Below are 17,500 nucleotides of genomic sequence, written 5' to 3' on the forward strand. Positions count from 1 at the left end.
CATTAGGAAATTCCTTTGACAGATTGAATGTCAATCTAACATTTGAAGCTGAAGAAAACAAAGTATATTCTTAGCTGTCATTTTGTCATACAAACTGCCATACTACCTGCCTAAACTCAAATCCTCAATCAATGTATATAATCAATCCTCCCTCCCAATCTATTAAAAATAGATTTTTAAAACAACTTATTCTAAATTACTTTAGGATTGCAGTGTCTTGTTAAATTGGTTGGTAATTACTACAGAAATAGACTGAAAAACCTTGCTAACAAAACCTTGGTTATTTTAATTCTTGAAGTTCTTCAACTGATGTCTGTTTCCAGAAGAGCAAAAAGATTAATAAGAAGCTTCTTGGGCATACCTAATTTGGTATCATTTTTATCTTTTAATAGACTAATCTTTGTTTATACATATTGTCACTTTTAAATGTTTAATTTCTGATTTAAAAACAACTAAAGTAATATAGTAGTTAATTAATTTTAATTTTTTTTATTTATTTATTTTTTTAACTTTTTATTAGAGATCCAGATTTTTTCAAGATCTCAGATTTCATGTAGCCAATTTAAATTATTTAGTTTGATTTTAGGTGCTTGGCTATTGAGAATTTTAAAATAATGTCTCGTGAAATCTTCTTGTATAGTTGTATGATACATAAATTTAATTCCTATTTTTGTAAACATTACATGTCTTGTGCAGAAAAAGTTAATGACTTGATAGATTTTTCTTCAACAAAAAATCAAAGAGTTATTTATAAAAATAACTTACTATAATTTATAATGATTACAAATATTTTTATATAAACAACTTATAATTCTCTATTTTAAACAGTGAATAGTTAAACAGTGAATAGGTTTTGAGATATTTTTAAGATTAACTCTTTGTAATAGACAGTTTTAATGTGTCATTGAATTTTCCTTCTCTTAAATTTTTTTCTTTATTTGGTTGTTATGTCTTTATTTGGTTTCCTTTTTATAGTTTGATTACTTTTTCTTCATTTGAATTAACTTCTCTTCATTTGGTGACTTTTTCTTCCTTTGATTAGTCTTCACTTTATTTAGTGGTTTTGTCTTCATTTGAATTGACTTCTCTTCATTTGTCGCTTTGTTTTCATTTCATTTACTTTATCTCTATTTAGTTATCTCATTTTAAATGATATTAATTAATTATTTTAAATGATATTAGTTAATTTAGTTTTAAAAAATTGATAAAAGTAGTTTATGAATCATCTTTACTTAGGTTAAAAAAAAAAAAGTCACCTTATTTGATAACAAACTTACACCTTATTTTATTTTTTAACTTTTGTTTATTCATTTTTTGGATCTTTAATACTTATTTATACTAAAACTCATAATTTATAAAAAAACTCATTTTTTTGTGGATTTATAACTTTTAGACTTGTTTTTCTTTTATTGTATTTATTTATTATTTTATTGGTTTTTTTTAGTTTTAATAATAAAAATCTTTACAGTATTTTTTATGTTTATTTTTGTTACCCATTAGAAATTAATGTAAATAAATAAAATAATCATTGTTAAATATTTTATTACTATTATTTTTATTGTTATTATTATTTATACAAGATAAACTTATGGTATATTCACTGCTCTCCATAAACTTTATATTTAATAACATAACTACAGATAACAAAAATAGAAAAGTTAGGATTTACCAGAGAACAAAGAATATTGTAAATGTAAAAAAAAAAACAGAAGACTTAAAATGTAAATTGTATGAGTTGGAAATTCATAAAGATGGGAGAGAGTTCCAAGTTTCCCTGTGCGAGGAAAGAAACTAGGTAACTAGAAAGAATGTTTTTAGAGAATAAAGGGACAGTAAAAGGATGCAATTCGTGTTGTCAACAAATAGAGCCACAGTAAAGGGCATAGGATCAAATCTTGTAAAACTTCAGAAATTACTGGAGATGAAGAAGAGTGTTGGCCTTCAAGGACGACTTAGATACTGTGTTTAGAAAAGAATGATTCAATTATCTCAAAAACTTTTGTTTCCTGACATCCAAATCACTTGCTGGAGCTGAAGTGATTTGGATGTCAGGAAACAATGGATTAACCTGTTTGGAAACAATGGATTATTATTCTATTACTATTTCTCTTAAATAACAGAAAATGTATTGCCATTAGATTTAATAGTCAAATTAGAGGAATTACTAAGATCAGACCCATGTATTTCTTTTCAAATAGTTCAGCTTTATCCTTGGAAGAGGTAATAAGATCACACCCATGAATTAAAGATGGAATGATAGATTTGTCTTTGTAAAAGACACTATTAAAGGTTTCTTAAAAGTCTCCAGAACCTAACTTTGGAGAGAAAATACAAAATTTAATAAACTGAGAATGTCAGCCTAGCATCAGACAGCATCGACTTCCTGTAATAATAAGACAACATTTATTCTCAAAAGAGTTGTTCTTGTGAAAAAAATGAAAAAGTTGAATAGAAATAGTTGCTACAAAAGAAGATTAAAAACATGCAGTAGAAGGAAGCTAAACAGAAACACATATAAAAATGGTTAGAGGATTCAAACCTGATTTCATGACAAATAGGTAAGTTGATGCATATGTATAAGCCCAAGCCAAGCATTTGGTTATTGGAGTCTTTGCAAATCAAAGGACAATGAATAATGAAAGATCCAAAGATGATCTTAGATTTAAAGATCAAACAACCAAAGTTAAATTAGTCTCACAAAGAGCAAGTAAGTCTTGTGAATTTTGCAGGAGGTAATATTCAAGTGATTAAAAGTTACTTTGAAAAAGATGGTTATTCATAAAAGGTAGATTGAAACAATTAGGTTGCGAAGATTGTTTTTTATTTTAGTTATTTTTTTTTTTTACTTTTGTTATTTTTTTAAGGTACTTTAGTCATGTTGTAAGTTATCAGAGAACTCAATCATAGTTTGTGCATGGAATCTCAATCAATGAGCTACGCAGTTAGGGTTAATCAGTGGGTATGAGGCAGTCCTGCTAATTGACCCAAAATTGTAATAAAGGGCTTTTTATGTAGCCTTGGCATACACAACAAAAAACACTAACAGGGACATAATTTATGCACAGCATTTCACTGTTCTTGCTTCAATATTTTACAGCTGTTGATGAAAATTTGAGTTATTGAGTCAAAATCTTTCAAAAAAAAAAAATAATAACTCTTAGAAAAATATTTAAAAAATAAAACTTACAAAAATGAAAAAAAAAAATAAAAGTTATAAAATCCTTTTTAAAAAACTTAAGAAACAAGCTAAAAAAAACTATTCAAATCTGTTACAAAAAAATACACCTTTCTCTTTGTTCTCTCAGAGAGCTACCACAAAGTTTGGAAAACTTTTTTGTGTTTAAAGAAAAACCAGACAAACTCATTAGATATAAATTTAATGATTGAAAGAAAATTTGTTATTAAATTAGCCAAGTAACTAAAGTTTGTTTTCTGCTAAAGTACCCAAGTAACTAAAGTTTGTTTTTTGTTAAAATTGTGCAGTACATAGTGTTATCACAAATATGCATATTAATACATTCAGATGTAAATAAAGCTTTTTTTATATGCTCTGTTGAAACAATTGTATAAATAAATGGTTGTTTAAAGTATAATCAAAATCAGTTTTAATAACTAAATCATAATATATATTTGTTAATCATTTTTATTGATTTATATTATCTTTATTATTTGCTATCTTTAATTAATTGTGTTTGTTGTTTTTTGGGATTTGTATTATTTATCTTTATTATTTGTCATCTTTAGTAATTTACTGAGCAGTTAAAGTCCTACAAGTTTATTGACTTTTTTTTGAATTAAAAGTTTCTTCTTTTTTTGTTTTGTTTTGTTTTTATTGTTGTGATTTTTGTTGCAAAATCAAGAAATAAAAAACTGATAAAAACTTTAAATAATGATTAAGTTTTAAATTTTTTGTTTTTATCTAAATAAATGTATTTTTTTAAATTAATTTCTTAAGCTGCGTTATCTCTCTACCGATACATCTTTTTATTTTGAAAAATTGTTGGAGCATGATTCCAGCATTAGTTTGGTTTCATCTGACATCAGCAGAACATTTATGTCTGCACAAGGAAAAAGAAGAAGGTATAAAAAGTAAAAAAAATAAGAAAAAGAAGGTAAAAAAAAGAGTAAAAAAAAAATGATTTTAAAATTTGAATTTAGTATCACTGTATCATTGAATTCAAAAAGGTTTCAAGATATAGATGTAACTGATTTAAGAATGATTCAACTGGCTTCCAACATTTTATGGAGCTGTTCTGAAAGCAAAAGCAATGTTGCTTCTTTGCTTAGTTATGATTTTTTAAACATTGCAATAGAGCTGCTTCATCTTCAGATTTGTGAGATTGACCTCCCTATTATGGGCATCATAAACCAATGCTGTGTTGTGGTAAGTTAATTTGTCCAATTAATTTTAATTAAAGTAAGACTAAACTAATTTTTTTTTCTTCTGCAAAAGTAAAAATTAAATTACCTACGAAAGCATTAAATTTTATATTAGGAAGAGTTTTGCAACAAAGCAATTAAAAGTAATTTAATCTATCATTGCGTACGTTGTTTGAGGCATAAAAACCACCATGTTATGCAATTGGTTTCTTTGCAAACAATCTGTAAGGTAGAAGTTTTTAATAGAAATTTTTTTTTTTTTGTCTTAACTTTTTGTTAAACTAAGTATTTATTTGTTAAATTAAATATTTTTTAAGAAACTTTTTTTTTTTGTAAATGAGTTCTTGTATTAAATAAAATGTAGTGTGTCAGAAATAGAGTTGAAGTTAAGGATATGGTTAATAAACTTGGTGGTTTAAAAGTCTTTATGTGGATAATAGACATAAATGAGAATGGAAAATCGAGTCTACTTATTGCAACATTGAATACATTAGCACAATGTCTACAAGGTAGCACCAAAAACTGTACTTGGTGAGTTTTATGCTTTTTTGGTTGAAATTGCAAAGACTTCAAATGTAAAATGTTTGTCACATTTTATTAGTTATATATATTGCATTTTTATTTTTTAATACTTTATTTTTATAGTGTTTTTAAATAATACTGATAGAGGTATTAATGATATTAATTTTTTTTTTAATATATATATATTTCTTGTATTTTTACGAGTTTTTTTTTTAGCTTAGTTTTGTATAAGGTTTTAAATTTCTTAATATTAATAATAAAAAAGTATAATATTAATAAAAATAATATTAATAATAAAAAATATTATTATATATTATTATTGTATTAAAAATATTATATATTACTATATATAATATTAATAATAAAAAACATTTTTAAAAAACCTGTTTCCAATGAAAAACTGAAAAACACATAGTTTCAATGATGAGCATTTCTAGTCCCCACATACTTGTATCAATTTTATGAAGGATTTATCTTGTAATGCAGTAATTATTGTCTGCTCGAATATGATATATATTGCTGGCATTGACACCTAAAAAATAAAACATCATTATTGATGTCATAATAAAACATTCCAAAAAAATTCTCATCTATTTACACAACAAGGTTTCACTTTTGAAATTTTATACCTCAAAGATTCATTTTGAGGTGTTTTATAAGCTACAAAAACTTTATGTATTAGTGCAATGGTATTGTTGACAATTGTTGTACTATTTGTTATTCCTAAAAAGAATTTATGTTTGTAAAAAATAACTCGTAGTAAATATTTAAAAGATACAAACAACTCCATCAGAATTAAGGTAAAAAATTAAAAATTAAATGTTTAATTTTTAAAAATTAAATGTTTATATATATATGTATATAATTTTGATAAAATTTACTTCAAAAACTTTGAAAAACTCAGAAAATAAAATACATTTTGCTGAAAACAATTTTTATAAATCAGAAAAAAAGACCACAAATGTTTAGCTGTGAAAATGTATATTTTTCATTTTTTTAAATCACTTTATAACAAAAAGTGACTTTCTAATGTTAACTAATCTTGGCACCATAATGTATGTGTTGTGTTCGGATGTATCTTTTCTTCTGATGTAAAATTTCAAAAAAACTGTAAATTTTGTGTTACTATTTTACAGTATTTTTATTTATGATATGGCTTTGTAATAATTGAATTGATAATTTATTAGTTTATAGTGTTTATTAACACCAACTTTTTACCATATATTAAAGTAAATTTATGTAACTTTCAAATAACAAAACATTATAGCATTATATTATTATAACAATACTGCAATAGAAGACTTTAGTGTAGCTTGAAGATGATAACTAAAATCAAGATCTTTATATGTCAACCTAAATTTCAAAAATAATATTAAATTTATATACAGATAGGCTTTATTGCATAGAATTTTGCATTACATTTAGGCTTTATTGCATTACATTTAGGCTTTATTGCATAAAAACTATGATTTTTTTTTAATATAAAAATAGATTTTTTGGTGGTTTTTTGAAAGAATTTTATTTTGAAATGTTTTTATAAAATATAATTTTTAATATTTTCATATAATTTCGCTTCTTATGAGACTCAGATTGATTGAATCAGATATTCTTATGAGACTCAGATTGATTGAATCAGATATTCTTATGAGACTCAGATTGATTGAATCAGATATTCTTATGAGACTCAGATTGATTGAATCAGATATTCGTATGAGATTCAGATTGACTAACTTTTAAAAGAATTTTTTTGATAATACTTAAACATCAGATGTCTGATGTTTAAGAGTCTTGAGTTTCTCTTAAAAGATATTTTTATTATGGAAATATTTGAAACTTGGAGTTATTTTATTATATAGAAAACATTTAGGAAGAGAGATGTTTGGGGATAGATCACATATTTCTCAGAAGAGCTACCCTAATAAACAAGTTTATAACAATAATATGGGCATCTATACATAAATGCCAATACATAGATGCTCATCTATGATGCCAATGTATAGATGCCCATATATGTATATATATATATATATATATATATATATATATATATATATATATATATATATATATATATATATATACATATATATATATATATGTATGTATGTGCTGAAGTCCTTACATATATATTTATTTTAACTTTTTTTGCCCACCTCAATCCATATAGTTTTTTTGGAAAATAATGAAAAAATAAGCATTGCTATGATTTAAAAGACTTTATCCATAATACTGAGATAGGAAGATAAAACAACTGAACTTAAATTAGCCTCATTATATGCAAGTAATTTTTTTAAATTTTGCAAGAGGTAAGAAAAGTTCTTTAAAGGCTGAATACTGATAAAACACATATTTAAACAATTTGGTAGTAAAAAAAAAGTATTTTAATATTTTTTAGTGATATAGTCGTTATTATTGTCATTGTTAATGTTTATAAAGTTTATTCTTGCTTTTAAGGTTTCCAAATTCTGGTATAGCTCTTAGCTACTCTGAGAACTACAACAGAATTTAGAAAACCTTATTCACAGCTGGCCTCAGAACTTTTTAGAGTTTTAAAGATGTACCCTCTCGTAGATAACAGGAAGAGTTGCATACCCTTCACAAGAAACAAAAGCAAAAACTTATATATTGAGTTTAGACTATTCAACATTCATTATCCTATATTGGATACAAGTTAACATCTATGCCAGCCTTTTACTATATTACATATAACACAGTATGAGCATTTAGGCCTTTCTCTGCTTTAATGCAATGCTTATTTGGACTAGTATCATACTTCTTGAAAAAAAAAGATGGTTAGAAAATGTTTTATCATTTTCATATCTTTTTTTCATACTTTTGCATCAGTGCAGTAACTTTAAATTTTTAAATAAATTTTAAATACTGTTAAATAATTTTTTCACATATTTATATTTACATATTTAGGTTCGATTCAGATGATAATTTGAGAAGAATTTTTGATTTAATTATTGTTAACAATAATAATAAGGTATTTCAACTTTTAATAATAATAATTATTATAATAATTATAATAATAATAAGGTATTTTTAAAATTTAAAAAATTTATGATAATTTAAAATTTTTTTATAAATATGGAAAAATATGAAAGCATAGAAATAAGACAAATTAAATATATTAGACACATCTTTTTTTCCGTGTTTGTGAATTATTTGTGTTTGTAAAAAATTATGGATAAATTGATTGGCAATCCAAATAGATGCTACTATTCAATAACAAGTTATGCAAGCAGTTGATAAATCAAGCAAACCGTAGTGGCATCAGTACCATATACTTACATCTCAACTTACTGCTCAAAAATATGTAAAAACGTTGTGGCATCAGTACCATATACTTACATCTCAACTTACTGCTCAAAAATATGTAAAAACGTAGTGGCATCAGTACCATATACTTACATCTCAACTTACTGCTCAAATATATGTAAAAACGTAGTGGCATCAGTACCATATACTTACATCTCAACTTACTGCTCAAATATATGTAAAAACGTTGTGGCATCAGTACCATATACTTACATTTCAACTTACTCCTCAAATATATGTAAAAACGTTGTGGCATCAGTACCATATACTTACATCTCAACTTACTGCTCAAATATATGTAAAAACGTTGTGGTATCAGTACCATTTACTTACATCTCAACTTACTGCTCAAATATATGTAAAAACGTTTTGGCCTTAGTACCATATACTTACATCTCAACTTACTGCTCAAATATATGTAAAAACGTAGTGGCATCAGTACCATATACTTACATCTCAACTTACTGCTCAAATATATGTAAAACCGTTGTGGCATCAGTACCATATACTTACATCTCAACTTACTGCTCAAATATATGTAAAAACGTTGTGGCATCAGTACCATATACTTACATCTCAACTTACTGCTCAAATATATGTAAAAAGAGAAATAAAATGAGTTTATTTGTATTTAATAAAACTATTAAAACAGTGAAAATAAAAAATATATAAACTATTGATATATAAATATATAAACTTTTAGGTGTCACTCCATTGACTAGTTTGTAACTATATGAGTGACACCTAACCAAATTCTAATAATTTATGATGAGCATTTGTAAATTTCTATTGATATGGTTGAATAAAAAAAAAAAAAAGTCAGACCTAAAATGTTATAAACATGAAGTGAGTAAATTTAGATACTGAAAGTGGGGTCCTGCAAAAGTGCAAACCGCCATAGTTGTGCAAAATTTGCAAAAGTTGGCTTAAGTGCAAACAGAAACTTTGTGTAAGCTTAAGCATTCAAAAAAGTTAAAATTCTTTAACGGTTTTAATAAATCTTTTCATAATTGTCATCCTATGTGTCCAAACAAAATTTTTGCAATATTTTTTAACATTTATTAACATTAAAAATAAAACACAATCTGCTGCAGCCAAATCTTATGTTTGCATAAATTATTACCTTTAAAATTGCACATGCATTTTTTTTTTAATAAATTCACCTCTCTATGACTCTGGAGCCACTACAATCAAGGAGGCTGTTCATTTTTTTATTTAATTTTATTTAAAACCCTTTCTCAACCCTAAACTTTCTGACCTGTAAAAGCCATACTCTTGAGTGCCTAATACAAAGAAGGGGTAATAAATGAGGAGGGGGAGAGCATATATACATATATTCTGATTTATTTTTTTAGTTTTGAGATGTTTTTTTGTTGATAACAGGTAAAAATTAATAAACAAGGGGGTCTTAATAAGCTTGAGGTTGGTGGGAAAAAATTCCAAAATTAATAAGCATCCCCTCCCATGTGTTAAGCACCTAAAAGTTAACCAATTAAAAAATTTCGAGCACGCTTATGTCAGTTTTCAAATTATTTAATATGCATGTTTTTATACTAAGTGAATGTGTACACAATTTTTGTAAAATCATTATGCACACATTTTTCATATAATGCTTATACAGAAATGTGGCTTTAGACTTTAAGTTTGCTTAAAGTTTTTTAACCAAGTTCAGACTTACACAAGTTCTCTAATATGCTAGTGCTTACTAAGTTATTTATGCCAGTTAGTAAAAAACATTTGTCTAACTTTTATATCTTCTACTATCAGTTCATCCTTTTGTTGGGGCATTAAGTTATATCTAAAAATAAAATTCAAATTTAAAAAAAAATAAAATTCTTCACAGGAAGATATGGTATTCTTATAATTAAACTAATTAAAAAGTTAGTTAAATTAAATAAAAATAAAATTTTTAACAATTCTTAACTTTCTGTCAAATATTTTTTCTATATTTTGAGTTATATATATGTATATTTTTTATTTTTTAAATATTTTGAGTTATATATATAATCTTTATTTTTTAAATATTTTTTCTATATTTTGAGTTATATATATATATTTTATTTTTTAATTATTTGTTCTATATTTTGAGTTATATATATATATATATATATATATATATATATATATATATATATATATATATATATATATATATATATATATATATATATATGTATATGTATATGTATATATATATATATATATATTGAGTTATATATATATATATATATATATATATATATATATATATATATATATATATATATATATATATACACACACACATATACAAAAAAATATATATATATTATGTAAAAGTTATTATTTATTTAGCATGTTTCTATTTTTATTTTTAAAGACTGCTTAATCTTTTTATAAAAGGTCATAGAGTGTTGTTTTGAAGTTCTTAAAGAGTTTTTGGATGTCTGCATTGAGAATTCTATTTCGTTACTGAAAATTTCAGATATCTGTATTGAAAGCTTACGACTAACATGCAAAAACGTGATTGTAGCAATTAATGAAGTTTTATTAGTAGGAATGAAAAATTTGGAATTTAAAAGGTTTAATAAACATTTATAAATATTAGTTTAAATTAAATTATTATTTTTTAAATATATTTCTGATATACTTGTATGTTGAAATAGTATATTTTTTTAATGAAAATATTAACAACAGTATATTTCTATTATATTTTTTTAGAAATGACATTCATAACAGCACATTCCTAGTATATTTGTTTTTTTGATAATTTTTGCTGATGGAGCCCTGGGGTGACACTGCATAAGTGCTTAAAAGTAGCTAATGCTAAAATATGCAAAGTTTCAATTCCTAAAATAATTTTAAAATCAATTATTTTCAGAATTGAAAATAAACTAATCTTAATACATTTCTTATTTCATATTTACATGAGTAAATATAAAATAATAATAATTCAGATATTTATTTTCAGAATATATTTTGGATTAGTCTTTGGGTCTTTTTTGAGACAATAAAAAGTTATACTTTTTTCATTAAAATGTTTCAAGTAGCCTGACAACAATAAGTTATAATTTTTTCATTAAAATGTTTCAACTAGCAACACACCTAGAAAAAAATTAGATTTAAAATAAACTTAATTTATAAAAAAAAAATTTTAATAACTTAATTTTTGCATCTTCGCAAATTTTGATGAAAAAGGCAGTTTTTTTCATTAAGGTACCATATGTCATTAGTTATGTGAGTTCACAAGTGCACCAAAAATATATGTTATAGCTTTTTAAATGCAATACCAATTTGTTATTGAACTTTGTCCTTCTGTAAGTTTGAGACTTATGTTGTATTCTATCCAACAATCATGCTTGAATGACTTGATATGATTTCACTTTCATGTGAATAATCTTTTACATAAAGTTTTGTTTTTTAAATTTTATAGCTTATAAATAAAAAAAACAAAGGTAATGAAGCACAACTGGTTCACTTTTTTCTTTGCTAAGGTTGAAAAGTAGTTTCTGTTTTCGCCAAGTTTTTCACTAGTGTATGATCTAGCTTGCCTTAGTTGATAAATACCAGACATAGAGGCAAAATATAGTTATAATGTAAAACAGAAAAACTAATTTTCATTGGATCAAATATTATCATTACTTGATATACAGTTGGGGTGTTATATGAATTTTTCAATTAAGTTGGAAATATTTTTAAACAAAGTCTCATAGAAATCGATGCAGTTTTTAATAGATACCTTTATTAATGTCTTTTCACCATAAAATTGTAAAGCTTGCTTTGCAATTATAGAGTTTCTTTAATATTAGGCCAGTAAGTATATATCATTATAAAGTATGTTAGGCCAGTAAGTATATAGCATTATTCAGTATGTTAGGCCGGTAAGTATATAACATTCAGTATGTTAGGCTAGTAAGTATATAACATTATTCAGAAGATATACTGTTGAAATTTAAAATGGAACTTCTTTATAATTTCCATTGTCTTGGATTATTTCCCCACATCTTCAACTGTTAAATTCTATAAATCATCTGCATTCTCTACACAGTTTCAAACAGCATATCAACTAGTAATAAGTGGTAAAAATTAAATGTGTAATTTAATCACAAAAGACAGTCAAAAAAATAAAAAATTTAAATGTAAAAGTAGAATTCTTATTTTAAGTAATATTTACAAATCTAAACTAATATACATGAATATGTTTAAATAACACCAGAAAAACTGATAAATTTAGCTAAAAGTTTTTTTTTTGAAATTTTCTTAGTTATTTACCAGAAAACTCACAACAAAGTTTACTGGTAAACGAATATCCAATTAACAAGTTTAAATAATTTTAGTCTTAGTTTGTTTTTTTGTGTTAAATTAAAAAAAAATTTTAAAATGTTTAAAATTTATTCAACAAATCAGTGTTCAAAATAAAAGCCCTGTTTGTTTCTTTTTAGTCATCTTTGTTTTGTATTTAATTTTCTTTTTGTTTTCTTGATAACTCAATAGAAAAAATGCACTAATGATAATTATAATTAGTAAATTAATTTTGCCATTACTTGAATAGTGGCAAAATTTTAATAGGTTTTTTAAAATATATAATAAAAACATTCAATGAAAATAATTTAATGAAAAAATGAATGAACATATAACTGAAATAATGAACGAAATAATAAACAAGAAAAAAATAAAAAAATAAAGAAACAGTTTGATAAAGAATCTTTTTAATTAAGAACAGAAATAAGAAAATATGAACTTTTATTTATGAGGCTAGCATCAATTTTATAGTAAAGTAAAACTAAAGATAAACAGGTAAAAAAAAAAAAAAAACTAGATTTAGCTCACATCATATATCATATTATGTATATATATATATATATATATATATATATATATATGTATATATATATATATATATATATGTATATATATATATATGTATATATATATCATATAATATGTCATATATATATGTATATATATATATATATATATATATATATATATATATATATATATATATCTATGTATATATATATATATTTGTATATTTATATATATATATATATTTGTATATATATATATATATATATATATATATATATATATATATTTTATATATATATATATATATATATATATATATATATATATATATCATATATATATATATATATATCATATAATATGTGTCAACAACGTGAGTTAAAAGAAGCATAACATAAACAATAAGAATATTTTAATAATTTTAAACTTCCATGTTCCACTTCCACCTCAGTCCAGATATAAAATTTTAGTATTTTTGAATCCAGATATAAAATTTTAGTATTTTTGAAATATGTTTTAGTATTTTTGATATAAGTATTTTTAAAATTGTTTGCAAAAACTTGTTTTTAAAACTCTGATTTTTTAACCGGTCTTTTTTGACCAGCAAGAATTTGTTCTAGGTGGTCAAAATAGCAATTTTGATCATTTTGGCAGTCATTGACTGTTGACTGCCCATTATTTTGTGTGCTGGAGCTTAGTTTGGTTTTTTGCGTTTGTATGTTAATATTAAAACTGTCATTTGTTGATATATAAGGATTGCTGCCTTTGTAGAAAGGAAGATCTTCAGCAATTTAAAATGACTACATGCTTTTCTATAATTATCCTTAAAATGATTTAGAGATTGTGCAATTTACATCCTAGATATTTATAATATTTTACAGAATTAATTATTTTCTGTTTGTATTTTAAACAAAGTAAATTTTTGTTAAATTTTTGCGGCACCAAATAGCATAGCTTCCATTTTTTCACACACTCAGGTTAATTATTAGCTCATTATTATTAAAGTATTTTGGTATACAATTTAGATCATATATTAGACAATCCTGAATAGTCTTAAGATGTTTATTACTATAATAAATGACAGCATGGTCTGCAGTATGATCTTTGTTGACATAAGACATTTTGGAAAGTCATTTATAAATTAAATAAACAACAGCAGTCCCAAGATAATGTTTATTATTATAATTAATGTAATTAGCATATTTCAAAAGAAAATTTTATTCATTGTTAACATTTTGAAAAAATTTTATAGAACTTTGCTGGTGAAAGATGTTCTTCCATTAGTTTGGTCAAATATGAACAGTCAAAGTTCAGATGTAAGTCATGTTGTTTGTATAAACATGCGCATGTATTTGTATAAACATACACATATATTTGTATAAATGTAGAATACTTGTTTCAAAAAAGCTTTTATCTAATGAGATTTTGCAAAAAAAATTTATTTAACTTTTCAAATCTAATGAATATTGGAGGAGGAGCTTTAAAGTTAAAACAAGTTTTATCATCCTTAATTTTTTACATTTCTTTTTGTAAGTTGCAGTTAGGGCATTGTTTTTATAGTTATAGTTTTGAGTTTATATGTTGTAATTTCTACATTGAAGTTTATATGTTGCGGTTTAATCATTTAGTTCTTTAATCCTTACAGTTTGTTTGAAATGTTTTGCAGTATTGTTGGTTGAACTTGGTAATAAACCATAAAAAGCAAAGCTCTTCTAATTACAATTTTACACTTTACTATCCTTTGGCTGATAACATGTTTTTAAAGTTAAAAAAATTTCTGTTTTGTAGATCAATAACACACTTTCAATTAATATAAGTAAAATGAGAAGATTTTGAAAATTCAGAAATATCTTGGACATTCATTTTAATCTATATATATATATACAGTACTGTTCAAAAGAAAGTAGCACTTAAGAAATTTTTTTTTAAATGTACATTTAAATAAATATAAGTAAATAATATTGAGTTTTTATTAAATTAAACTAAGATATTGTTTTAAATAAAGCTATGTTTCTTTATTTTAGTTAATGATATAATTAATATAATTTCAGTACTAATAAAATGCCTAAGATATCAATAAATAACAGAAATCACATCATTGTTTTACATGAAGAGGACTATAGTCAAGTTAAAATAGCCAAACTTGTGAGTTGTTGGCAAGCCTCAGTTCAAAAATTAGTTCAAAAATATAATGAAACTGATGATGTAGTGGATAAATTTAGTTTTTTTTAACTTTAAATGTCCTAACTTTGTTAATTCTTATCAAAATTTATAAAACTTGATATTGAAAAAAAGGGTCTTAAAAATTAGAATAAGGATACATAAAAAATGTATGCAGGGCATTAGAAGGGCATCTATAGCACCCTTTAATATATTCAAAATTTAGGTTTTTCTAAAGAAAATTTTAATTTTTTTATTGAAAATTTTTATTTAAATAAATATTTTTTATATTTTAAGTGTTTTTTAAATTCTATTTAATTTTATTTTATATCATAATATTCATTTAAACATTAATATTCAAACACTTATTAGTTTTTAGTTTAATTTTAGAAATCTTTATTTAAAACTAATCAGTATTACAAATAATGAATTGTACAATTTTATTTATTTTTAAATAATGAGTAAAAGTTAGCTAAGAACGCAGGAAAAAGAACTGATCATTTACGTGTTGAAAAGGCATTGGAGTTGCTGATGTTTTGTGGGAGGTAGAGATTATTATGATTACACCCTACCCAAGTAGGAAAAACTCAAGTCAAAAATAGGTACCTAGTTTGGTTAAGTTAGTAGGATATCTGGGCAAGCTTTTTTTTCATGAAATTTAAATTAGAAAAAAAAAGTCCCAGCATTCCTTCAATACATACCTAATGTGCAAACAACAAGGAAGTTTTAAACAACAATAAATTTGTTATCAACAAAGTTTTACAAAAAAGAATTCCATGCAGAATTCAAATTAAATACTCTAGTACTCAAAAATAATCTATGTTGATACAAATTTTTAAAAAAGTAATTTAGTAAAACATGTTCATACCTTGACACTCTTAAAAAGACTGAAAAAAGTGTGGCACAAAATTTTTTATTTGCAACCTATTTTATGTATTTTTTTGTTGCATATATTTAGGTAGTCTCTACTTCAGCAGATGTTCTATACAACCTGATTGATGATCCAAATGTAAGTAAGTTATCATTTATTGTTTTTTTCCAAAATTTATTTGCAATAAGTTTTTACATTATGTTGTGAAGGACACTGCAGATTCTATCCGAGCAATTGGTGGAGGCCTGGAAATACTTGTAAATCTGATGAGATCCCAAACCAAAGAGGTAAGTATTTATATATTTTGGTTTTTAAAATTAAATAAATTATGTATGTAAACATATAAAATTTATTTACATATATATATATATATATGTATATATATATATATATATATATATATATATATATATATATATATATATATATATATATATATATATATATATATATATATATATATATATATATATGTATGTATGTAAATTTTACTTTCATTTGATAAAAATATTATAAAATTTTTGTTTATGTTACTGTATTTCCGAATAAGGAACTTAAAACAAAAAGAAGAGGTTAAAAGTACTTGTACATAAAATACAGTACATAAAAATTGTACAAGAAAAGCATAATAGGATGTTCTATTGGGTTCAGATCAGGGCTTTGTGAGGGCCATTCTAAAACATTTATGTCATTTTTATCTTTTTTATAAGTTTTTTTTGTATCATTGTCTTATTGAAGCACACAATTATTTCCTAATCCAAGTTTTTTAGCAGAAGATTTTTAATCATGGTTCAATATATTGTTATACAAACTAGCATTCATAGTTTAAAAATAAATTATTATTCACCAATGCCATTCCATGCTTAATTAAATGTCTTTGTTTGATCTCACCCTTTACATTTTCTATATACGATACTACTTTTATGTGTGCTTCCCTATTTATTTAATTTTTGTGTGTGTACTTACGCAACAGAACTATGGTTACATACTTAATTGCTGTTACAACTGAAAAGTTTGTTTCTTGAATATGTTTGAGCTAGTTTTTAGAACCAGAAGATAATATAAATCCTATTTATAGATGTTAAATCCAACATAGGTAGTTTGAAGTATGGCTGGGTTAGCTATGGCTTTAATCCAACATAGGTAATTTGAAGTATGGCTGGGTTAGCTATGGCTAGGTTAGCTAGGCATAGTGGATAAATTTTTTACGCTGGTTTCTAGTAATACTTAACTCTATTGTACTGGAATATTCAATATTTAGTTTGACAACCATTGGTATGTGTGTGTATGTATGTGTATGTATGTATATATGTGTGTATATATATGTGAATATGTTAGTTTTTAGGTTGTCATTTTTTATACATACATACATACATATATATATATATATATATATATATATATATATATATATATATATATATATATATATATATACATATGTATATATATATA

The 17,500-nt window shown here is 23.9% G+C and overlaps 1 protein-coding gene across 1 annotated transcript in view; it reads left to right on the forward strand.

Moving 5' to 3' along the window:
• Nucleotides 1-17,500, forward strand: part of LOC100214254 (outer dynein arm-docking complex subunit 2) — a 49,848-nt gene that overhangs the window by 17,924 nt on the left and 14,424 nt on the right. Inside the window, exons 6-15 of the mRNA XM_065813101.1 lie at nucleotides 206-369; nucleotides 3,956-4,080; nucleotides 4,159-4,384; nucleotides 4,496-4,609; nucleotides 4,745-4,911; nucleotides 7,825-7,888; nucleotides 10,606-10,784; nucleotides 14,267-14,330; nucleotides 16,133-16,183; nucleotides 16,255-16,332. Coding sequence (XP_065669173.1) covers nucleotides 206-369; nucleotides 3,956-4,080; nucleotides 4,159-4,384; nucleotides 4,496-4,609; nucleotides 4,745-4,911; nucleotides 7,825-7,888; nucleotides 10,606-10,784; nucleotides 14,267-14,330; nucleotides 16,133-16,183; nucleotides 16,255-16,332 — 1,232 coding nt within the window. The remainder of the gene's footprint in view (nucleotides 1-205; nucleotides 370-3,955; nucleotides 4,081-4,158; nucleotides 4,385-4,495; nucleotides 4,610-4,744; nucleotides 4,912-7,824; nucleotides 7,889-10,605; nucleotides 10,785-14,266; nucleotides 14,331-16,132; nucleotides 16,184-16,254; nucleotides 16,333-17,500) is intronic.

This window comes from Hydra vulgaris, chromosome 12 (assembly GCF_038396675.1).
Source record: "Hydra vulgaris chromosome 12, alternate assembly HydraT2T_AEP".
NCBI lineage: Eukaryota > Metazoa > Cnidaria > Hydrozoa > Anthoathecata > Hydridae > Hydra > Hydra vulgaris.